General features: G+C 33.0%; 1 protein-coding gene across 3 annotated transcripts in view; it reads left to right on the top strand.

The window, feature by feature from the left end:
- The first annotated feature begins 1,740 nt into the window (after positions 1 to 1,740).
- The window catches only part of Ptp10d (Protein tyrosine phosphatase 10D), a 34,883-nt gene continuing 11,038 nt past the window's right edge, over positions 1,741 to 25,585 (top strand). For 2 of the 3 annotated variants that reach the window (XM_072898423.1, XM_072898422.1), the window contains exons 1-10: positions 1,742 to 2,172; positions 2,617 to 5,728; positions 21,567 to 21,813; positions 22,038 to 22,313; positions 22,392 to 22,598; positions 23,698 to 24,051; positions 24,163 to 24,335; positions 24,425 to 24,788; positions 24,894 to 25,163; positions 25,258 to 25,566. In XM_072898423.1, the coding sequence (XP_072754524.1) occupies positions 5,645 to 5,728; positions 21,567 to 21,813; positions 22,038 to 22,313; positions 22,392 to 22,598; positions 23,698 to 24,051; positions 24,163 to 24,335; positions 24,425 to 24,788; positions 24,894 to 25,163; positions 25,258 to 25,566 (2,284 nt within the window). In that variant the 5' untranslated portion in view covers positions 1,742 to 2,172; positions 2,617 to 5,644. Of the gene's footprint in view, positions 2,173 to 2,616; positions 5,729 to 21,566; positions 21,814 to 22,037; positions 22,314 to 22,391; positions 22,599 to 23,697; positions 24,052 to 24,162; positions 24,336 to 24,424; positions 24,789 to 24,893; positions 25,164 to 25,257; positions 25,567 to 25,585 lie in introns of all 3 variants that reach the window. The other variant, XM_072898421.1, reaches the window with a different exon arrangement.

Here is a 25,585-nt window from a genome sequence, read left to right as displayed (position 1 = left end):
TATTATATGTATATTGTTAACAAAAAATATTAATAAGCATAAAAATAATTTATAAATTAATATAATATATAAATTGCTAAAACAAAAATATAAAATTATATTTCATAAAATTATTTTTGTGTAATTATATTAGTAATGATTACAATATTATTTTATTTGATTAATATGTAGTTTATACAATTATTGCTATTATTTTATTTCTTTTATATAAATGCTTCTGTATAAATATAAAAAATTTAATTATAACATAAAAAATATCGGTGAAGAACTGATGCAGTATTTTTTTTATAATTTAATCTGTTGTTGAGATCTATTCATAAAAGGTCTGCGGACCAACTGCTTGGACGATGATGTCATGATGAGGAAAGATAAAAGATGACAAAAGATACTTTAACCTGTTGCTGACATCATTTTTCTTGGCCCTCGTCTTACATTAACAGGTATACATATTTATTTCAGATCGTGGGTAGTCGAATAATTATAGCTAATTGTCATTGATAAAAATAATGAAATCGCTTCATTGATCAGATTTATTCAGTCAGTCTCTCAAATACGCTATATATTATCGTCGGTTGTTAAAAAAGAAGTAGTAAAAATGAATATAAAATAAAAATTTATGGAAATTATTAATATATTCTATTTTATTACTATTATTTAAAAAATTTTGATTTTTTTTATAATAAACAAAATCACATTTATCTTTTCATTTTGTGTTTTTAAATCAACAATTGTTATAGTAGAAGCTGATGTTGCCTGCTAATGTAATACCAGATGTCGCTAACAGAATCGTTTTGCTTATCAGACTCGTATGTAATGTAAATATAAAACAGACTCCTACGTATCATTATGTGGTTTATATAGATGTAAATTCAGCTTTATAAAGTAACCACTACTTTTAAAAAAGTAGAGCTTTCATACAGTTGATATTATTTTATTTATTGTAACAATACTCTGCGAGTGTACAACTTCACATATTTTTATTTGTGTAACAGTTAATATAATTTTTTCTCTTTAAATCCATATGGAAATGCTTATACACGTGTCTACCAAATTTTGCATCATTTTAAATTATCACCTATATACTGGATGTGAATTAAACAAAAAATGGGAAGAGATAAATATATATATTATATATATGTACATATATATATAAACTTATTTGTAAATTTATTTTATTCGTGAATTTATATTACAGAAGATACATCAGCGGTGAAAGTAACGTGACTTCGATGACGTAAACTAGAATGTATTTTTGAGACTATCACATGTGAGTGACAGTTGGTTGAGCTGTTATTTTGCTTACTTATCAAGTTGCTATTGAGCAAGGTGCTAAATCATCTATAAAGAAATAGAAAGTTTGCAGATTTTTTAATAATTATGCTTTTATGTTATAGATAAAAGTGAATAAATTTTCCAGAGAATAAGCCAAATACCTGCGTCGCTTTATTGATTTTTTTCATCCCTTGCCGCCCCTCCACGGAATTAACGTCAAACGCGCACAATTACAGATTCTAACACTGACAGTTGTCTACAACGGGGCGCTAATTACGCTAACCACGTTTCTGACTTCGAGACTCGCAGAGAGACTTACCTGCGTAGGTGTGGGAGAGCAACGATTTCTATGAATAAAGGTAGTACACACCGACAAAATGTGTCTATGTGTGCGTGCGCACGCGTACGTGTGTCAGGTAGCGACTGTCGTTTCAGGAACAACGTTGTGGAGGGCAAAGGCCGGGGGAACGCAGCGGGCGAAGCGCGGCGAGGGTTGAGGGAGGATGTAGCAAGAGATGCTGGTAGAGAGGAAGAACCAGGAGGTGGCAGAGAGATGTACGTGTGTGGTCGTTAGTTTGTACACGTGTATATAAGTGCGCGCGCTCTATTCGTACGAGTGAACGAGGGGATGCGAATGTGTGTTAGTGTTTTACCTTACTTCGGAAACATGTCAGGGAAGGGCAGAGAATGATGTGTTACCCGGGGAAAAAAAGAAGATATAAAAAAAGACGCGAGAGAGATGCGTCAACATGGATGTGAGATCACAGATGCCACGTTCGGGATTTCGAGCTTCGTGAAGACGTTGCATCCATTTAAATGTCATTGCGTGAAATTGACAGGGTCTCTATGGGAGTCTTTCCTTCCATCATTTCATGTGACACGTGGGCAATATGTTTCGATGTAACATCTATTACGCAAATATATCGTCTGCGTTTTGATAAATAAATTTCTCGTAAAACTACACGGCGAGAAAATTTTTGTTTTTTTTTTCAACTGAAATAATTGTTAATATGACATTGTTTATAAATATTAAAATAGTCAATTTTTTCTGATATTTCTCTTTGAACGAACTTCTGCTTTTTTAAAATACATTTTAAGAATACCACGTTGTGTGCATCTATTTTAATATTTTTATTGATTTTTATTGATATTCTTTAAAATATTATTATTAGCAGTAGAATAAGGGAATATTAAAAAAAAAAAATGAAAATAGTTGCTAAAACCATTATTTGACAGCTATAGATTAAACTAAATATATCTATAATAAATACGTGAATTATTGTATCATAATTTATAATTAAATCATCCATTATCTCACTTGCAACTTGTATTCTCTTTTTCTAGTTACGTTACTGGGCTCACCCACACAACTACACCATACTTGTCTGTATATCACACTATGTGCACCATGTACGCGTACACAATATACATGACAAGAGCAAGCAAGAGGGAAAGAGAGAAGGAAAGCTCGACAGTCGGTGAGAGTCCGAAGCAGCGGATGCAGTAGTGATGGCGGCTGCGTTGGATGTTTAGCCTGGGCAGCCCAGGTCGGAGGAGAGAAGGAGGCGGACGACGCAGGTGGGAGAGAAAAAGAGAGGGAGAGAGAAAGAGAAAGAGCCAGAGTCGGAATGGAAAGACAGCCAGGTTGCCCGACGAGGTGGCAGGGGTGAGGGGTGGCGAGGCAGGGAACGGCTTAGCCTGGCGCTGCCTCGATCGTAGCCACGAGCGGAGTGTTGAGAGAGCAACCGAGAGTCCCGTTGGCCCTGATGGTCACCCGCACCGGGTGAGGCATCATGAAAGCGCGCCAGTCGACCGAGTGCATCTACGGCCGTACGAAAGCACGTTGAACGCTTCGTTTGCTCTCCCGATTCTTTCTCATCGACGGCGACGTCGCACCTCCATCCAATTTCGGAGCTCGACGTTGACATAAGCGGAGATCTCTCAGGGAGACTGTCCAGGTGTTCCTTCAGGATCTCAGGATGACAGTCAGATCAGTAGCGACTTTACCGATGAACGAGATCGCGAGTTTGATGGATGTTGTTTCTCTTCTCGTTAAAAAATCGTGATTTGACGCGGTGAAGGTGAAGCATGGCCAGTGTCCTTGATGTTTAATGATTGATTGATATTGCAGTATTAGAGAAAAGACTCACCTTGTGCGTTTAATAGAAAGTTGGTGTTGTTTTACGGTGTTTATTTGAAATCCAGGTCTTTTGACTTGTATTCCATGACGATATATATACGCGCGCGTGTATATATTCTTCTCTGATTTAAATAAAAGTCTAGGGAGCGGCAAGGACAATGGCATCGAAATAATGCTCAGATGCGTGTTTCTTTGTTAAGCAACATCGAGCATTTATATTCGACATTCTCATTTCTCATTTCTCACTTCTTACGAGGATTTCGATGATGGATCATTCAAGATAATTCCGTGTCATTGACTTGACGTTTCGCGCGATAGATGTTTTCACAAGTAATGTCTTACACGTGAGCTGCGATCGATAGAATAACGGAAGGAAGTTCTTCTGTTACTGGACGTATGAAATAACAGAAAATTAATCTGCTCGTAATCCGGCCATAACTTATATTCCGTGTCACATTTCCGTGTCGTGTTCCGTCATGCGCTTGAACTCGTAATAATTTTCTTCAGTGACATTAGATGAAGCAAGATACAAGAATATCTGTTGGCTAGATACATGTACAAGTATGTATACAAAAGATTGCAGTTAAAAATCGTACTATCAAATATAACAATTAAATAGCAATTAAATAGACAATTAAATCAATAACACGAGAACAAGGAACGTTGTGGTAGTAAATGTAAGCAGAAATCGATCGGACCGACCCTTTTTTGAGCAAAATCACACGTTTCCGATCACCGGACAATTTCGCAGCCATTTCCAATGTTTTGTGAAGCTTGCTTCGTTACCTCATTGTTGTCACGTTGACCGCGCCGAAGGGTGCCACCCTTACAGTTCGTTATTCCGTTCCGCACATTGGAGTACTCAAATTGCAAAGTGTAACGAAAGGGAGGAAAATAATCCAGTCCAGGAATAGATATCTTGTTCTGTTTTATGAATAGACAGATGTCATTAGAAAAAGACATGCAGAAGAAAACTAAATAAATACAGTAGTAGAAATAGTACAAGTGCGTTTTTTACGAAAAAAAAAAAAACGGAGTAATTCTATAATTATTTTTTCTCTTCAATTCAACTCTCGCTACATATATAAATAAATTATAAGATTTCTTTACGTCACTTCAAGGATAACGTGAAGGAAAACAAAGCTATTTGATCTTTAATGAGCGAAGGAACCGGTATTCCGCTGAACAACATGAAGAAAGGCAGAATGAAAAGATACGATACGCATAAGAGGTAAAGTCAGCTCATTCCTGACTAATTTAATTATATCAATTGCTGATATAATCTTCAATATTAGATAGAAATCAAAATGTAAAAAAAAGTTTCAAGAAGAGTGATAAATATGAAATAAAAATATAAAAAGTAATACATGAAAAAAAAAAAATATATATATATATATATATATATATATGTGTGTGTATCAATTATACTGTCTGTTTAAAATTACTTTACATAAAGGAAATGCGATCACATCAATCATAATCAAAATTAAGGAAGAAGCGCGCACATTCCATGATTGAATACATATTTAAAAAAGAAAAAAAAAGATGAATGTAACGAAGCCGAATCATTTCAATTTGGCACAAAAATTCTGCGATTAACATGTCGAAGCGGAATTTAATGAAGAGTGAGCGTTGAGATAGAGAAAAACGATTTATTTCAATCCGTTAAAAATTTACATAACACTCCGAGACACCTGACATAGTGGATGCGCCGGATTCGAGTGGGGGGAGGAGGAGGAGGAGAGTCCAAGGACTGAAAGCGGTGGCTTTCGAGGTTCCCGCGTCAACTGAATCATTCTTTCGGACTCGTGATAACGCATGTAGCTTCAGTCAGCTAGAAGACTCGACGCCACGCGGTTCGTCGGCTGATATGGCAGCCGTTGTTCCTACCATCGCGATCCCTCGGCTCCTCCACCATCGTCGCCGTCACTACGTCCGAGACCGGCGTAGCTGTCAAACGACCGAACAGGTGTTACCGCGAGGTGCCCGGAGTGGGATACGCGATTTCTTGTGATACTACACGCGCGGCGTGACTACGAAGAAGTGAGTCCCAGTGAGTCGTCGATCGATCGATGTGACACGCACATTCCTCGCGCATTCCTCGTTACTTAATCGGAGGTGTATTCGTGGGAGTCAATTACGTGAGGTGCCAGTGAGTGTCTCGGTGAGGTGGACCAAGAACAGTTGTTTCAGACAGATAAGGATTTCGGAGTAAATTCATATTTATTGAAGATGACGTGCCGCCAAGTCTCCTGTCCGCAACCGATATCCAAATTCAGCGACATCCTCCTACTGTCGCTGATTCTTTTAACCGAGGTGAGTGTTAATCACATGGATTTAGAACATGCGACATTAAAAAAAAGTGTCACTTTATGCTAGAGATGTGGGTGTTAACGCGAGTCGTAAGAAAGCGGTATCAATTTGCTTTTCTTTATAAGATATCGAAAAAGGATAATATTATTTACTTTTAACTCAAATTTTTATTAGTTTTTATTTTCTCTATAAATAATAAAACAATTATAGATGATTAATTTTTGCAATTTGTCAGGCCAACAATTTTATTATTACATACTTGAATTTTTAATTTTACAATTTATCAGGCCAACAATTTTATTATTATATATTTGAATTTTGAATAATTTGCTAAACTTGCAAATTTTACAACTGTTTAATTGCTTGGACTATATTGTGCACAAATTCATTTATAATTTGTCGGTGTCTTTGGATTAATACATTAAACTTCTGTTCTTACTAACTCTAGCAAGGGCGTGGAATGGCTAGACAGTGATCTCGATCTAGGACATTCCTCTCGGGAATGTTTTTTTTAGAATAAAATGCATGTACATTGAAGTACTCTTGAGACAAACATGTCTAGAAGCATAAACGTAAATTTACATTTATGATGCAGATATGCTAATCAAGCTCAGCAAACTGAATAATAACTGTAAATAAAAATCTAAATAAACTAAAAAACAACTGTAAGTGAAAATAACTGTAAATAAAAGTCAACGTAGGGAGAATTTTTTTTAATTTCTCATTTTTATTACGTCTAACTAATTATATTCAACTAATTATAAACTAATTAACAACATTAAATGCAAATATATGATTTTAATGCGACATTCTGGTTTGATCAGATTTAAACATCAGCATCGTGTCGGTTTTTATTTATTTGTTTAATGAAATTTTTCTTGAAAGAAGAGATTACAAATCAAAATTGGCGTATCGGGAAGTAGTATTGAACGTATAATTTCAATAATAGAGAAAATTATGTGCTGCTGTGACATACTGGAGTCAGAGTTTGAGTTGTGGTCAACCGATTGGTGAAGGGGAACGCGACCGACATCCAGTCTTCTTTGCTCGATCGAATCGTGTCTGGACATTGCGAAACTCGCCTGACTTTCTCAACTGCGAATACGTTGCTTTGAATGCCGATGTCTGCCGACGACTTCTGTACTCGTCGATGAATATTCAATAGTATGTTAGTGTCATTAAAATAAATCTATGTCACTTATGACATATGTATTTTTAAACAGAAAATTCTTTGATTTAACAATAACTAATTTTCCAATGATAAATTAATACTTATAGTTTGCTCCATTATCTATTATCTAAATGTTTTTTCTTAAATGCAAACAATATTTTGTTAATTGAATCAGCATTTCTTTAAACATTAATAACGTGCGCGTAGCAGATAAGAAAATTGACAAATGAAGAGAAGTTATAGAGAATTTTTTTAAGCAAAATATATGAATATTTTAATATTTCGAACACAAAATTTTTAGTACTTATTCACGCATGACAGATTCAGTCTGGCACCAAAGAGCTATCAAATTAAAGCGCTTTGGATTTAAAATTGCATTTGCCGTAGATAATCGAACAGATTTGCTGAAATCATTTGCCGATAGTTAGACCGCGAATTGCGAGATTTCCTTCTCCTTTGAGAAAGAGACGGGAGCGTGAAGGAAATCTGCCTTTCCGGGTAATTTAAATATTTAACACACTACAGAGTGTAAAGATTACATACTCGTGTGATTACGTAAACAAGTTTTTTATTATCTTCTCATGAAGCTAATGATTTTGTTATACGACAATCGGACAGGAGCGACATGCATTACGGGAATATTATTCTCGCAAAACAATACACGGAAGTGATAATCACAACGTAATTCTCTATAAGAAGTTAATTTTTTATGACTTGCTCTTACAGATTTATTGTAACATTTTGAAAAGTATTGTATCAAACAATTTATTTTCAGTTTTTGTAATTAGAGTACTATCTTATTACAGTATGTATATCTTGCTATAGTAAAATTTCGGAAATTATATATATATATATATATATATATATATCTTGCTATAGTAAAATTTCGGAAATTATATATATATATATATATATATATATATATATATATATAGTATATAGAAATAGAGATAAAAAGAAATTGTTCCAGTAATGCACCGCATGCTTCTTTAACCACGCTTTCTTCGTTAATTTAGAGTCGATTTTTCCATAGTAAAAAAAATGTCGAGACATTATTAGTCTCTGTGCAATTAGTGAATGAAAATAAAGAGATTTTCTCGAGCTAATTATAAATTTCAAGAGTGCAAATACACATAACAGAACGATAAATTTAACAGAATTTTAATTTACGGCTTAATAAAAAGAATATAGTATGTGATGTTAGAGATTAAAAAATTATGATAAATTATGAATTTTTTAACATTTTTAAAACAAAAATTGATTTTATAAACAGATTAAATGCTACAATTAAAGAAACATTTGATTTGATTTGATTTTTTGTCTGAATATTAACGAATTTTGGAAATTGATATTTTGTTAACAGATATAATATATTTCTCAGTATAAATGTGAATATAATAATTTTATTTTAAATATTGCAATCAGTATTTTTGACGTGACAGGATAATAGCATTCTTCAAAGATTATACTATTTAGAGGGAGCTCGCAAAAAAGGGGAACTAGTTGAATTATAGTTTATCGACCAAAGGAAAGTTTTGTTGGCGAAAGTACGTCGCATTTTACTACTCAACGAAGCTCGTAATAGACAAAACGAACTGTCTGAATGTTTCATGCTCGAAAGAAAGCCAACGCCCATTTCAACGACCCTTACATGATGCTATTGTATACGCGAAATCGATTTTACGTCAATTCTGTTACAGGACATTCTCCGCAACCTTAAAAAATTAATCAAAATTAATCGTATCTTGTCATTAACTTTGGCGTATTAAATCAGCCGCAATAATATTGTTATTGGTAAATGTTATGACACTTTTATTACAAAATTAATTGAACATATGAATTATTTTTGATATATCAAAGTATGAGAAGCGTTCAGTTTTAATTACATTTTCAATTATATATCGTGGATAGTACATACATGCATAAACACCATTAATGTAATATATAAATTAGTGTTGCTTTATTTAACTATAGTGAACGGTGCAAAGCAATAATTAACTGAAGAGGAGATACGTTATAATTGGTATCATACATGTGCACCTCATTAACATTAGAATTTTAATCAATAAGAGCATAGAGTTTGTCGTTTAAAACATTTATTAATTAAAATTCTAATTTAGTAAACCTGATAATTAAATAAAAAATGATAAATCAGTAATTAACCTTACTCTTTAATTTAAATGTTTTAAAATTTTGCAAATGTGCAAAGTTTACTTTGTTTAGAAAAACTTTCAGAATACATTTTTTTTATTAGTTTTATAAAATTAAAAATCTTGCTAATTAACAATATATGTAACTAGCCATTTAAATATCATGAAATTATATGAAATAATGCAAATAAAGTATTGTATAAATCTGCAAAAGAAAGTTATAATAAAAAGTTGATGAAACTTAGAGTAGGTTTCGCAACACTTCCGCACGTGCCCGGCTTTCTGTAAATCCGTTCACTCTCTGTGCGGGGGTGCCTTTACATATTTTTGCAATACGGTCAAGTACACCGGATGCTCATTTGTTTTACATCACTTATCCTCCGCAAAATTTGCATCTGCTGCCGTTTTGTATAAATTGGAATAAAATTACTAGATGAGATCATAATTTCTGTTATGCCTATGCATAACAGTATAGTTATATAATTTTTCAATAAATAATTTTTTACAAATAATTAAGTACATATACATATATACCTATAAGCTCTATATTTTTTAAATAAATTATTTAAAATTATAAATAATTAATACATAAAAAACAAATTTATGTAGCTAAAAAAAAAGTAAAAATTAATAATGGCTAATGTAATCCAGATAATTCTCATAGATAACGATTTAATTGCGTATAATGTAAAACTTTGATTAGATTTTTCTCTTCTTTCATATTTTTAAAAGGGGGATAGAACCGTGACATTATTGGCCCAGAATTCGAGGCTCATGACCGCGCTATATTAAGCTCTTACTACAGAGACCCTATTCGCCGAATACCTCGCAAATAACCGGCGTCGTCACTTTTAAGTCGAGTATTACGTTACGCACGCGATAAGTAAAGTTGACAAGTGAGCATATCATTGGTAAGACCAAAGGCGAACAAAAATATTGCTTTCTGCTAGTTTCTTTATAATTGAAGTTTTCATGAGTGTGGACCAGCTTTATTCGAACTCCATCTGAATTTCGAATAGATATGCAACTGTCCGATATTTTTATTAAAAAAGTATCATGAAAATATATATTGTTTCGTTGAAATATTATAAAAAAGAAATGTATGCTTTTTCTCCATAAAAATATTATATATATTTCAATTATATGCAAAAAATTAATCGGAATAAAAACAGCGCCATTTGAAGTACTTGTATTATGAATCGCTAAATGATTTAAATAACGGATTATTGGAATATCGAAGAGACAGTTATAGGTACAATTTATTCACGCAACCGAATGTAAAATTTTGTACATTCTGCGCGTATTATTAAATATAGAAAATTTGTAAGAGTATTGATTACTAATTTCTAAATAACTAATATAACATTTATTAATTTCTAAATATGTATTTTAAATAATAAATAGTAAAATTAAAATAATTAAAAAATAAAAATAATGAATATTATAATAAAATATTGAAATATTAATCTAATGCAAGTTATAACATTCGTACACACACATTGTTCACAGTATTGTTTGAATCAAATCAAAATATAGTAAGTTTAATATTTCTTTTATTCTGTTGCGGATGCGACGTACCGGAAACGGCGTCTCGCAAAGGCAAGAACCAGTCGCACGTGGTTGCTCTGCTGAGTGTCAAACGACTTCGGTGAACCGTTCATCCGGATGCATCCGAGTATATCCTGGGCTACTCTGTGGGAAGATACCGGCTGCATGCCGGTGACAAAAATAAAGCAGACAGAAATAAGAAATAAATCACTGTTCGCTTCGTCGAAACAGCATCCGAGATCTCGTGAGCTTCGATCGCGTCGAGTTGTCGCGAATGACAAAAAATTAAATTCAAACAAAAAGGAAATTCTTAATATACGTATTAATTCGTAGCTTAAGTATAATAAAAATATTATTGCAATGTATAGATATAATAGATTAATGGAATTATACTTTTTTTATTATTACTTGAAAAAATAGCATTCACATTTTATCTGACTTTCTTCTTTGTTAAATTAAAAATTCAAGCTTATCATTCAGTTTGCTTAGAAAAAAATGCGTGATAAAAGAGCAAACATTCCTATTTTAATTTCGGAATAAAAAGAGAATTTTTCAGACAATTTATTTCAATCTGCATGAGATTTTTTTAACTCGGCAAATTCGCAATGTTTCTCTCTGCCTTGCATTGTCTTCTGCACAAGTAAACATCCGCGATTTTATTCATCCGCTTAATATCCGTCTTCCCGCGTGTTATGCCCCGAGTAATAAAAGACAAAAATAAAAATGCTGATGGTACACCACGTGCGTGGTTCCCTGACGCCGTTGGGAATAAAAGAAGAGAAACAGCTTGTGGTGTTGACTTTTTTGATGCACCTCGATATATACTCCTCTCTGGATGCACTCGCACGCGTACGCATACACTTGAAGTTTTGCCTTCACTTTCTTGTTCTTCCTTTTCGTTGCATCCGTCCAAGGATTATTTGGATAAATCGCACATCGCACTTTCGAAAGAAAAAGAAAACCATATTGACGTCATCCCACTGTCTGCGGCATCGTTTTACGCGTGTTCAAGGATCGTGTCTTAATTAAAGCGCGTCATATCTTGCATCCTGCTTCATTCTACGTTGATTAATTCTATACACGCCGATGTCTAATAGTCTGCGATTTATATGAGAAATTCCCGAGTTACTTACCTTGCTGCAAAGATAAATGATGCCTATACTTTGTACACAATTAATTTTGTGCCGCGCGGATCTCTTATTGTATTTGAATTGAACACATCATATACAGGGAAAGTAATAATTATATAATTGACAATTACCGCAGAATGCAAATTAATTAACCTTGGTTTCATATATTATATTATATATATATATATATATATATATATATATATATACGGAAAAAAAGTCGGCACAGTATATTTCATGTTGCATTAACAAATTGTGTTAATTATAATATTATATAAACAGTAAAATAAAATTCTTAAAAGTACTTGACTAAAATATTAAAAATTATTAAATGAAAATAGTTTTGTAAAATTATTTCTCTTAACATTTTAATTGTTATTTTGCTTTCAAAACAATGGTTTATATGTCGTTTCGTGCGACGATAACAAGAAATTTACTAATTAAATAATTTAAAAAGAGTTTTTTAAATAATTAAAAATAATTTAAAAAATAATTTACTAAAAGTAGAATATTTTAATTTTGCAGTAAATTGGTTTTCTTTGTAATTTTATAAACTAAGCAAGATTTTCTTATTATTATAGATTTCTATAGTAATATCAAATAATTAGTTATCGTGGTTATCAAAGTTTTGTCCCATTAAATATGCAATAATAAACAATTTTGCAGCAATAATTTTTTTTTCCGACACGATCGATAACAAAATAAAAACATCAATAAATAAAAAATCAAATCCTTTGGTAAGTATTAAAATTAGAATTATACATTGTAATGTACAGTAGTTTTCTCATGCATTATTAAATTATTCAAACTTTACATAATTTAAACGTCTTTAATTCAAACAAGCTTGTTTTCTGGCTATAAAACAGCTAGAATTATTTTTTAGGTATCTCAGAATTTAACCTTTAAAAATTTGTAGATTTGTGAATTTAACAAATATTTTGATAATTAAAAATGCAGATCATCATGTTCGAAAAGTGTTCATTTATCATTCGATTAATGTCTTTGGATATACATAATTAGTTTCAATTTATGTTCAAAATAAACTTGAATAAAATATCTTTAAAAATTCGACATAGTTTTAATAGCAATCTAAATTATATTCAGTTTGTCACGGTAGCGTAAATATATACTAATTTGATAATAGTGTTTTAAAGTATCTTATCAGTAAATTTACACGTACATTTAAAAATTTACAAATTCTATTATTTGAATTTTAGGAAGTTTGGAAAAGATAAGAATATTCTAATAGAATGTGAAAATTCTAATAGAGGAAAAATTATTTCAAAGAATTGTACCTTGTTTAGCAAACACGTTGATTATTAAATAATCAATAATTGCATGAGAATTGTGTTATAATATTTGCATTGTTTACTAATTTCAATAATTATTAGAATTTTCAATAGACAAACAGACTAATTAGAAAAGAACTATTTATTGTTGATTTAATGTATACAATTGTAAAGTATTATAATGGATTGTAGCGTTTCCATTGAAACGTTAAACGCCAAACTCTCTGTGCTTGCTTGCTTCAAGAATCATCGTATAATTGCGCGAACGATGACGTAATCCTTAATTACGCAAAGTTAAAAGTTGCGCGATAAATGCGTTACGGACAGTCGAGAAATAGCTCGCGTTTTATGTTCAAATGAGTTTGTATCGCACATTACAGTATATTCTTTTTTAATTAAACACATTACAGTATATTCTTTTTTTAATTAAATACATTGGAATTTTTTATTTCGACGGATTAATGCCACATATAACGCGCACGATATTTTTCATGAATATTTATTATTGTACAATCAAAAAAGTATTAAAAATTCAATAGGGTGTTTTTCTAAACGCCTTTCTACTACGTCCTTCGGAGACACTTTCATTATTCGGCTTTGTTTAAAAACTTTGCCTTATTGTCTCACAGTATTATTACAATAGCTGCTTTCAAAACAGGATAATGAATATATAAACCATACTTTCTTCTCGACCCAACCAGCTATACGTGTTATAACAAAAACAAGCATGCTAATTTCCATTGTTAAGATATTTTTATGAAATTTTCAATATGCAACTTTCGAATCGTACCGCAGTAAATAGAATTTTGGGAAGGGGATCACTCTTTTTTTTTTTTTTTTTTTTTGCAAATTGCAATTTTGCTAACATAAATAAATTTACATATTATATTATTGCTGTGTGTGAAATATACATTATTTAATTAGTCTTTCGCTACAAAAATGGAAACATTCAAGTCTGGCGAGCGACGTAACGATCATATACAACGTCTGTATCTTGGGTTACGCAATCATCAATCATCTCACGTGTAGGTATGCTTTTTCATAATGGGGATTGCAAAAAGATTGGAATTATCGTTGAGAAGCTGAAGCGAACATCCGGTAAACAGGAAGCAAGATCATTAAGTGCACACAGATCTTATCTAGATTCACACTACACGTATCGAATATATCAATACATTGACTGAGAGGCATCGGATTGTTATTATGAAAAATATTCGACCATCAAGATGAAGATGGAATTTATACAAGTGTCAGTTTTACTTGAAAACGTGCTTTCACATGCCTGTCATAAATTTTTTGCTAACAACACAACCAAGAGAGTATTGAATAACTAACTAAGTGACTGATGAATATTTGCCAGAAGCGCCGATTTATAGATAAATGTAATGGCTTTGTTATGTAATTGTATTCGACAAGTCGCAATTGTCTTTGGTAAATGTGATTGTCGTTTTGCATAAGGTATTTTTCATTGTGCGACGGTTGAACTTTATGTTGGAACATATTAATAGTCACAGATAAGCCTGAGATAGTAAATTTCTTCAATGGAATTCTATTATGTTTCAAGATTAATCAAACGAGTTTTTTTATCCGCTCATAATTATTGATAATTATTTTAAATAATTATCATGTTTATTGTTTACATGTTGTTGATAAAAAATCTAAAAAAAATATGAAAGAAAGAAATATATTTTGCGATGTATGTTGAGATAATATATACCTACATACTCGTATGTAAAAATATGATGCGATTGACATAACATTTCCTTGATGTGTTAACAGCATATTTTCAATCTATAATTGCAAATATATCCGACAGTTTTTTATTGACAGACAATTGCAATTGTTAATTAACACGCAATGATATAACGCATGTGTCGCTATAACTTTGCTATATCTTTATTAGATATTAAGAGAATATAAAAATCAATAAATTGACGCGTAGCAATTATTAAAACACGAGTGAGTTTGTTCATCGACGGTGAATATTTTTCAATTTTTTTTTTTTTTAACGCGGGAAATATTTTCACAATCGGTCTCGCATCTTTTTTATTATTCTTGCAAAAAATGTCAAAGCTTTCTCTTAGCAATTAATGAAGCGTTATATATGCTGCGCTCGATATGGCACGTCGCATTTATCGTTTCTTTCAAAAGAAAACCTGACTGAACGCATTATCATAAAATACATTGTTCGGATGTACGTGATATATTGCTCTTATTGGATATTATTTCGCTTTGCAGAAACACATCTCTCGCTGTAAGACCTACTTAAAACCTTCAACGCCTGATATTTTTACCGTTTTATGAGACGCTATATCCGGCGAAAGAAAATGTTCCCGTTGTCACGTGTCCATGGGAAATAGTAGCGCTGAACATGGATTACGGAGCGATAACTAAACTTAAATAACGTTATCGTTGCTCGAAATACCGTTACGAGCGCTTCGTTAATGAGGATTGTTCGCCGACATAGGTATATAATCATTCCGAGCATCACTCAAGAATCAGTTTCAAATTTGTAATGATAATATGCTGAAACTGTAAGAAGGTATTCCTACAGAGATCAGAAATTTAAGACTTATCTTCACACTATCACCCGTTCACGTTGTGTGGAAATGTGATGACTGGCGAATGTGAGAGATTTTAACGCCGCACAATTGCGACAGAGATTCCTATTTAACAGTCACGTTGTTCCCGATTCTCGTAGTTTCAACGATACATACAGTGGAAACAACCATAATGATTCCGTTTCCAATTACGCGATAATTGCATTACTGATCGCCGTTTTTTTTCCGCTGCCTCTGCAAATCCCGAAACGACCATTTCAGTGCCACGCTTCGTGAATAACGCGGATATCGTAACAGGATGGTCACGTGACAGGCTTTATACGTAAAAATTATATAATATAATCGGTCAAAAGAGAGAGAGAGACAGAGAGAGAGAGAGAGAGAAAATGAGAGAAAAAGAAAAAGAGATAGAGAAAAGTAGCTGTGGATTAAAGCATTTATGCAATGTCCGACTGTAAATTTACAACTTTAATCGCCGCAAGAAACATGGAGGATACATGGTATGTGGGTCAATTCATGGTCGATCAAATGTAGGCGTGCAATTCACATCCGCGAGATTACTAGCCGAACAAGCACACAATGAAATATCCGCAACACGTTTGAAAATACAGTTCCGTCCGGCAAAGTAGATTAGTTCTCGAAATACTTCTGTGAGCGAACCGTTTGAGCAATTTGATCGCACAATTCGTTCGATCAAATCACAATTCTTTTGTCCGAGTTTTAAAATATAATGCGTATTTAACTACAAATTGGTGTAAATCTCTTGGCAAATGACGGTCGATAACGGCGGAGAATGTTCGTCACGCGAGACGTGCATGACGTCAGCCTATGGCGATTATCTAAGAGCAACGTGCATTTCATGATTACCTATTTATCTTGCTGTTATTTAGTTATCCGCTTATTAGCTAAATTAAAGGACTCCCATTTAATTAATCACGCACTATTTATTTTCACAAAGAAGAGAGTGCGTCGTTATTCTAATCACATTTCTTCAATTAATGAGCATTATGAAAATAACTTTCGCAATACTTGACATCACACATAGTATAACTTGATAAAATAAATATTATCCTGAAATACGTATGGATAATCGAAAGCGGGTAACGGAATTGTTTAAACATACTTATAATAAATTATACATGAAAATAGTGAATGCGATTAAAAGGGGGAGAAAAGGGAAATTACCATACACGAATCGAACAAGGTCGTGCAACAGGTTTTGCAAGGGGTAAAGATGATGAAGCACGCGAGCTACTTAGAATCTTTCAAGTGCACACTCGTAAACAAGTTTCTTTCTTCATTCTCGTTGTACGAATAAAGCGATCGTTGAGCCTACGATATATTTTGAATTTTTTTTTGGATATATTCACAATAGGGACATACATAAACAAAATGATACGATTTATGTATTTACATATATCGTATATTTTCCGAGGAGACTCTACTTATTTGCTCATTTGCATAAAATATATCTGAACACGAAAGGAAATGTGAAAAGTAGCTACTAGCTTATTTGGATTTTTCAAAAATCTTGTATATGATTTAAGACAATATAATTATTAAAATATTTATTATTAAGAATTAAAAAAGATTAAAAAAAATAAATTTCAAATTGAAATCCAGTGAAGAAACACTTCAAGTTTGCATTTATTAAATTTATTAGCAAATGTATTATATAATAAATGTATTAAAATATAATATTATAATAGTAATATAACTATTATATAAATATAATCATTTTTTAGTAAGAGTAATTAAACCTTAGTAATGTTTCGTGTTATCTAGTTTATATAATATAATAAAAATCCGTCAACTCAAAAGAAACTAATTAACAATATAAAAAATACATGCCATGTTGCTCTTGTAACTCGTACAGCGATTTCATTTTCAAGCAACTGTAAGACAACTTCTCTTTCTATCTCTCTTTCTCTCTGTCGGGACATTTATTTTGTTCCCAACGTTGTTTGTTTGCTGAAATTTTTTTCCGAGACTGGCTCGTTCGTTTCTGTCATTCTATGCACGATCACGTCTCACTTATTTACGGATTCGAAACTCGTTCGTGAACTAGAATGCGTTCCGTGTATTTGTACCTTTGGTCCTCTTGGATCTAGGGACAAAAGGTATATTGGATTTCTGTCGTGTTATGTCAACCAAACAGGTTGTCGTCACAGCTAATGCACGAGATAAAATTTACAACGAGAATTTATCTAGCTTTGAATTTAAAAAAATACAAAGCCAAAGTATATATTGTACATATAAAATAGAAATTTATCTCTTATTTTAATATCCTTCTATTTATGCTGAAACAATTGATCGGAAAAAGACAGAGAATTTTAATAGAAACTTTTCAAGAGAAGGAAATGACGACAAAGATAATACACGATACTGAATAATGTGAGTGTATGATAAAGGATGCAATCCACCAATTCCGATGTCGACATAATGCACCGGATAGAGAATAATCGTGATTCATCACAACACACTTGCTGTACTTATTTTATTAAAATCGGTATTATCTTGTGATATTCTTGCGCTATGAAATGAAATGATATGATATAATGATATCATATTGATATTTTCATTAATCATATAATTTCAATATTAATATTTTCGAAAGATTATATCAAGAAAAAACACTTTTCTCGGTTACTCTATAATTAGAAGAAATAATCTATAATTTCAGTGTATATTTGTGTGCACGTGACTTGCTTGATACGCGCCAAAATAAGAGGCAAAACCCGTTATATACTCTAATAACAGGATACTAAGGCGGATACGAAAGGGTGACGAGCGGTACGCATTACAAAGTGTCACGGACGCGTCGCTGATGGAGTGTCACGGACACGCGTCACTTCCACATTTCTACCTACCTACTTCCACGCACGTTGAACATGAACGAAACTACCGCTCGAGGTCGGAACCGCGTGACAACGGTCAACCGGAAGTGACGGGCGCTACTCGCGATCGGGAGCTCCGATGGATGGCTACTTTCTTTTTACTTTCAAGATCTTAACCAGAATATAAGACTTAAACGCCCGTCGTCATACACGAGACGGTTAAGCTTTCCAGTGAAACGTATGTTTGTTGGGCAAAAAAATTACATTAAAATTGAACATAGTTATCTACGAGGAAACTTTAATACATATTCAGGACAAGCCGACCAAGATATTGATAAGAAACGAATGCGGATTTTCCGTTTCGCGATAATTTAACACGAACTGCAGCTATCCCGAGCTCTGTTCATCCAACGTTGTTTCAGAGTTTCATGACGAACAGCTGTCTATGATGGAATGAGTCGTATCAGCTCGCGATGCTTCGCATTGCGAGATCTCGTACCATATGACGGGAGTTTAAGTTACATCCGTATATTATCTTTTTTTTCCTCTCGAATGACGCAGATCTACGGGCCACGCTGGCTCGTATTCGCGCTTGACTCACATGGATCTCAGAGATGAATTTTTTTTTTAAGCAACAATCCAACGTAATACTGCTAATATTTTACAGTGCTTTTGCGGAATATAATTTTGCGAAAAATTGAAAAGTCATTTTTTTATTATAACGGCAATGAATTCTTTGGAATGAATTTCCCGATTACTTGTATCATTTTCTCAGATACATTATTCATAATATTTTTAATTTGAATTATGAATTACATTTGCTCTTCTTTCAATATTATAAGATAAAAATTTTGCATCTATGCATTTCCTGATTTTCTCTTCCAAGTTCGCCACTGAGCTATTCAGCTCTTCTTTGTACAATTAGAAGTTTTTGTCGTAGTTCATGCGACAGTAAGCACGAGGGATAAGCTGTCTGTGGGGGGTAGACTCGAGAGAAGCGAAGGGAAGGTGGGAAAAGAGACGTTGCGATAGACGGAGATAGAGCAAGGATCAATATGCACCTCACACTGTCACGAGCGAATATAGAAGTGATTTCATCGCTCTAGGTTCTAGAATGAGAGATTCATGGTATTATTACCATTAATCAAACGTTAAACCTTCGTATTAAAATAATTAATTACTAAATTAAATGTCAAATTAAATATCAAATTATATTAAATTTTATGGGGAAACCACATAATTGTGTCTTCTAAATGTATGTTTACATTAATTTTCAAAAGTCAAACAAATATATATGTTTTATTATAAATAAATATTATAACTGACAAATTACTCCTGTGACAGTTGTAATGGAAATTTGATTAATCATCACCGATCTTCCTGTCATATCGTTTTTTATATTTGATGTGTAGCAAGAGATTAATTTCGCATCGAATATATTTGAGAGATTCAGATTGTGCATAGGACATTCCATATTCAATAAAAAAAATATATAGCTAAACATTTATTCCCTTACGAATAAAATTATTGAATATTGGATGTTCGTATATCAAATGTATTGTTCGCAGTAAATTCTCCATCAACGTGTCAACGGCAGTGTTATAGATTCACACTTTTCCCATGTTTCTGGGAACGCGTTGTTTCTCAGAATGTACATATACTCTATGTCCATTTATCAGAATTTATACTACTATAGAAATAGACATATATACCCATTTCAAATCAACTTACTGTTTGTTTCCCATAAACAAAACTGCCTTCCAATCTTTCGCACTCACTGTCAACTGAAACGTTCCAATTTCGAGCGTTCAACCTCTAGCTGATTCTGGAAAAAATTTATGCAAATATTATTAAATGTTATCTAATAAAATAAAAATATATAATAATAATGCATTTTATTTACAAAAATTTGATACGTCAATTTAAAGAATTATAAAATGTTTTTATACGAAAAATGATTAAATGAATCTTGTAAACTATTGCATTTTACTGTTTAAAAAAATAAAAACAATATTTAGAATATAAGAAATCCAAGGATTTTGCATTCCCAAGTTAATAGCCGATATTTTATAATGGAGAAAGCGAAACGTTGAAAAGAAGGAAAGAGGTCATTGGCTTCGTTAAACGCTGTCCACAAAACTTAGAGCATATCGTGGGAACAAAGATACCGTACAAAAACACATTATGTCGAATTGAGTAACCGTTATTATATAATGGAATACAAGTTCTTTACCATTATCGGTATTACTTTATGTAAACGAAAATAAAGATAGATAAAAATCAATGACGCAATAAGTGAGTAATAGGTTGTGAGCATAATCTTTTTCAATCTCCTCATCATTTTTAGGGACACCAGAACCTTGAAATTCAAGATACACTGCTGATTCATAACGGATCTTGACTAACACAAGCCTGATCCACAGATTAAGCTTACAATATAGTGTGGCGAGACTGTATAAAAAAATACACAAGTATTTATATATATATATATATATATATATATATATATATATATATATATATATATATAAATATAAGGGACAAATTTAAAATTCAGCATTGTTGTGTGAAACAGTTAGATGTACGCCTATTCTCATAAAACCACATCTTTGCATAGAAACATACTGAATAATTTAATTTTACTCAAGCTTTTAGCATATTCAACGTAATAACGGAATTAACTCCCCTGTTACGTACGCATAATTAATTAGCAAAGTTTATAAATTAATAAAAAGCTCTCACTCTCTCTGTGTATATAAGAGAATTATTTTTTGTTATCATATATTTAATCTATTTGTTTTCTGAAGTAAAATATTAAATATAAAAAACGTATATATTTTCTTGATAACGGAATAAAAATTAATTTACGTTATTAAAATAATTCACAGATTTAGAATTGTTTTCAGTAAATTGCAAAATTGTTTCACTATAATTAAAGTAGGTTTTACTAATTTTTCTTTTTTGTATTATTTACATAATAATTCAAATAAAATTTGCTACAAAAAATATAATATATTGTACATGCTATCTTCTTTCCTCTGTTTGTTAAATATATATTATTATTAATGCTAGCGTTATGTTGCCACAGAGTTAATAATTATGAGACGATATACGTGCGTGCGAATTAACGGCAATTTCTGTGTGTTTCGCTGCAGGTCACGTACTCAGCTGATCTCGCGATCGAGATACCAGGCAATCTAAGCCAGGGTGGTTCCTGGTACCGTTTGGATTACAGTCCACCCGTCGGCTCTCCACCGCCAAATACCACTATAGCCGCCACCGAGATCGGTGATGTCATAAAGTTTAAGGACGGCCTGCCTGGGACAAGATACGAATATTGGTTGTATTACAGCAATAGTACTCTTCACGACTGGCTGACGTGGACCGCCTCGATTACGACGCGTACGTAATTCCATGTTGATCGATTAAATTATTTTTTAATAACGCATTTTTTTTTACGGTGCTCTCTTTTGCAATATAAATACGGACGATTTTTTTTCGCTATTTTTGAATTAACACTTTTATCGCCTAAAAGCGCAATTTATTTTCTTAATTTAGCAAAAGCTAAAAAACACGCGATTCTTAAGTAAAAGGTCAATTAAAATAGAATTTTGTTCCCTCACTAGCACCCGATCCGCCTTCAAACTTGACGGTATCTGTACGAAATGGAAAAACCGCGATCGTATATTGGTCACCTCCGGCCCAAGGAAATTATTCCGGTTTCCGGTTGCGGACGCAGAGTTTCAGCGACACCGGAAATCCCAAGACCAGCGTCATCCCAGTCGACTCGGTGCCGTATACACTCCGAGATCTCACTCCTGGTGCTACGTATTCGCTTCAGCTTTTCACCGTGTTGGACGCCAAAGAGAGCGTTGCTTACACCAGCAGAAACTTTACGACAAGTATATATAATATATTTGAGAATAATGCGTAAGTTTTTTCTGTAAATTTTGCAAACATGTCGCATTGAATTATTCTAGAACCGAATACTCCGGGAAAGTTTATCGTCTGGTTCAGGAACGAAACGACGCTACTGGTGCTATGGCAGCCACCTTATCCTGCCGGAATATATACGCACTACAAAGTTAGTATAGATCCACCAGACGCCATAGAATCCGTTCTCTATGTAGAGAAGGAGGGCGAACCGCCTGGTCCTGCACAGGCAGCTTTCAAAGGGCTCGTTCCAGGTCAGCTGTTTGCTATCACGTAATTACACGTGCTGAACGCTATCGGATATATCAAATTAACGAGATTATGTATAAATTACGTAAACGTATTTCAAGACACACTGTTACGTTAAGTCATCAATTAAGAAATCAATTAAAAAAAAAATGGGAATGTCGTGTTTGTTTTTTCTTTCCTTGAAATTGTAATGTGTATATGTTACAAAATATTTATACACACCCGTTGAAATTGAATCGCCTTATTGTTTCCTTTTTCTGGATATACGAAGCGGAACTATTTCAAGTAGAATCATGGAGAAAGTACGCGTCTGCAGTTAAATAGAGCAAATCATAAATTCCAAGACGAGTATAAATTGTAAAATTGTATTAATATTTATTTTTTTTCTAAAAATAATGGACAAAAAATCTATTTAGAAGACTTTAAGTAGACCTGTCAAAAAAAAATCACATACGTTAGAGAAGTGAATTGATTCATTATATAAGACAAATAATTACAAAAGTATTCATTTAGATCTAATTAAGTTGTGTATCGTTTTCTACTTAATATGCTGCAGACATTTGCTTGATTATACAAGTGTAATGGAATCCGTTATCACAATTGTTATCTGCGGTATTTCTTAGAAAGCTATTTGTGTAATAGGAAAAGAGTTATGAAAATTCGATTAAAATTATTTAGCTTTTAAGTCAATATGCAATATTCTATTGATTTATATTCACGCGTTTTGCCAATTCTCAAATATGTTTAACGTAATCAAATAACATTCAAATTAATTAATTAATTATAATTATTAACTCAACTTGATTGTGTGTCTAAGCATTAAATATTTAATATTAATAAATTCAATTATATAGAAAATTTGGAACAAATACACATAAAATTTGACAATCAAAGTTATTTAAAGCTTATCATAAATCAAGCATTAGTAATGACTCTTGAGCTAAAAATGTAATGTTTATGTATCGCTATATATATATATATATATGTTAAATTAAAATTAATATTTAAACATAAATATACTGTCTTTTATAAAAATTACACGATTATAATAATAAAAATTAGTGATTCATTGAATTATTTTTCTAACTTGTTTTCATATTATAGGTAGAGCATACAATATTTCCGTACAGACCGTTTCCGAGGACGAAACGTCCGCGCCTACCACAGCTCAGTATCGTACAGTGCCGTTGCGTCCTCTCAATGTGACCTTCGATAAATCTTCCGTAACATCGACTTCCTTCCGCATGTTTTGGAATCCGCCCAATGGAACTTCTGAGTTCGACAAGTATCAAATATCGCTCGGTAGTAATCGGAGGCTCGCGCCTGTCACTCGAAACCGAGACGACGAGAACAGATGGGAATTCAAGGACTTGGAGCCTGGCAAGACATATCAAGTGGTCGTGAAAACGGTTTCTGGCAAGGTCACCAGTTGGCCGGCTAGCGGGGATGTCACTCTGAGTACGCTTCACACATACTGCCTCTTAATTTAGTGCCTGCTATTTAGAACCGATGTAGTTTTCTCATGATTATTTAATAAATACATTCTTGATTTTTTTTTCATATTTTTAGAACCACTACCTGTTCACGATCTTAGAGCAGTGATCGATGAGAAAACTGGTATGGTGGAGGTTTCCTGGAGTCCGGAGAATTCCAGTACGCAAGACAGTTACAAGTTACAATACCACGAGGTGGAAACGACGATTGGTGGCGATAGTAACACTTTGACGACTGATAAAACAAAGGTATATAAATTATTGAATAAAATAATTCTAATTTCTTTTTAATCGCATTATTTTGATTTATTCTCTTGACGTAATTATTAAATCTATAGGTTACTCTGGAAGCTCTGCTGCCAGGAAGAAATTATTCCATAATAGTGCAAGCAATTAGCAATAAAATCGAATCAAACGAAACCGTCCTATATCAAGCGACGCGTCCAGCCAGTCCTGTGATCGAAGATCTGAAGCCTATTGAAAAAGGTTTAAATATTTCCTGGAAGAGTGATGTCAACTCTAAGCAAGAAAAATTTGAAGTAACTCACAATAGGAACGATACCGGGGAAAGTGCGACAACTCTTACTACAGAGTCGCATATCGTTTTGGAAGATCTTTATCCTGGTGCAGCATACGAGGTCAAAGTCTTCGCTATTAGCCATGGACTTCGAAGCGAGCCACATGATTATATGCAAGCTGTCCGTAAGTGATAATTATTCTCTAAATTCTTCAGATTTTTTTATTTAAATTAATATGAATTGCACAGATTTATTCGATTTATTAATAATTCATTGAATTATTTTTCAGTGCCTCATCCACCGAAGAATCTCAGTATCGAGAAAGTCACGAGTAACACTGTTGTTGTGCACTGGGAAGCTCCGACAGATTCAATATTTACCGAATATTCTATCAGATACCGTACGGAAGACGATCCTAGATGGGTTAAACTTCCAAGCGTTCGTGACACGGAAGCGGAAGTTGCGGATATGACACCCGGCGAGAGATATACTATACAAGTAAACACTGTCAGTTATGGCGTTGAAAGTCTGTATCCGTTGCAAGTGAATCACACAGTCAGTGAGTATATGCAATAATTTTTTAATAATAACTAATATACTTAAATAATTAATAACGCAATCTTGTTTTTAAATAAATTTCCTTGTAATTTTAGGACCCAATCCAGTTTTAAATATCACACCAATCATCGACTCTACCAACGTAACTTTAGAATGGCCGCGACCGGAAGGTCGTATCGAGACCTACGTTATAAGATGGTGGCCAATAAAGAATCCAGAGGATTTCAGAACGAAGAACGTCAGCGAGAGCAACGATGTATCCGATATCAGTTTCGAAGAGAACGCTGTGCAAATCGGGAAGGTCCTGATAGGCGATCTAATGCCTGGAGTACAGTACTTCTTCGTCGTCTACACGGTGTCTTACGATCTACTCAGCGACATTAGCAATTTAACCACAAGAACGAGTGAGTGCGATCTAGATCG

This window comes from Anoplolepis gracilipes, chromosome 8 (assembly GCF_047496725.1).
Source record: "Anoplolepis gracilipes chromosome 8, ASM4749672v1, whole genome shotgun sequence".
In the NCBI taxonomy this organism is placed as follows: domain Eukaryota; kingdom Metazoa; phylum Arthropoda; class Insecta; order Hymenoptera; family Formicidae; genus Anoplolepis; species Anoplolepis gracilipes.
Note: the sequence above shows the minus strand (reverse complement) of the source record. Positions and strands in the feature narration are given on the sequence as shown.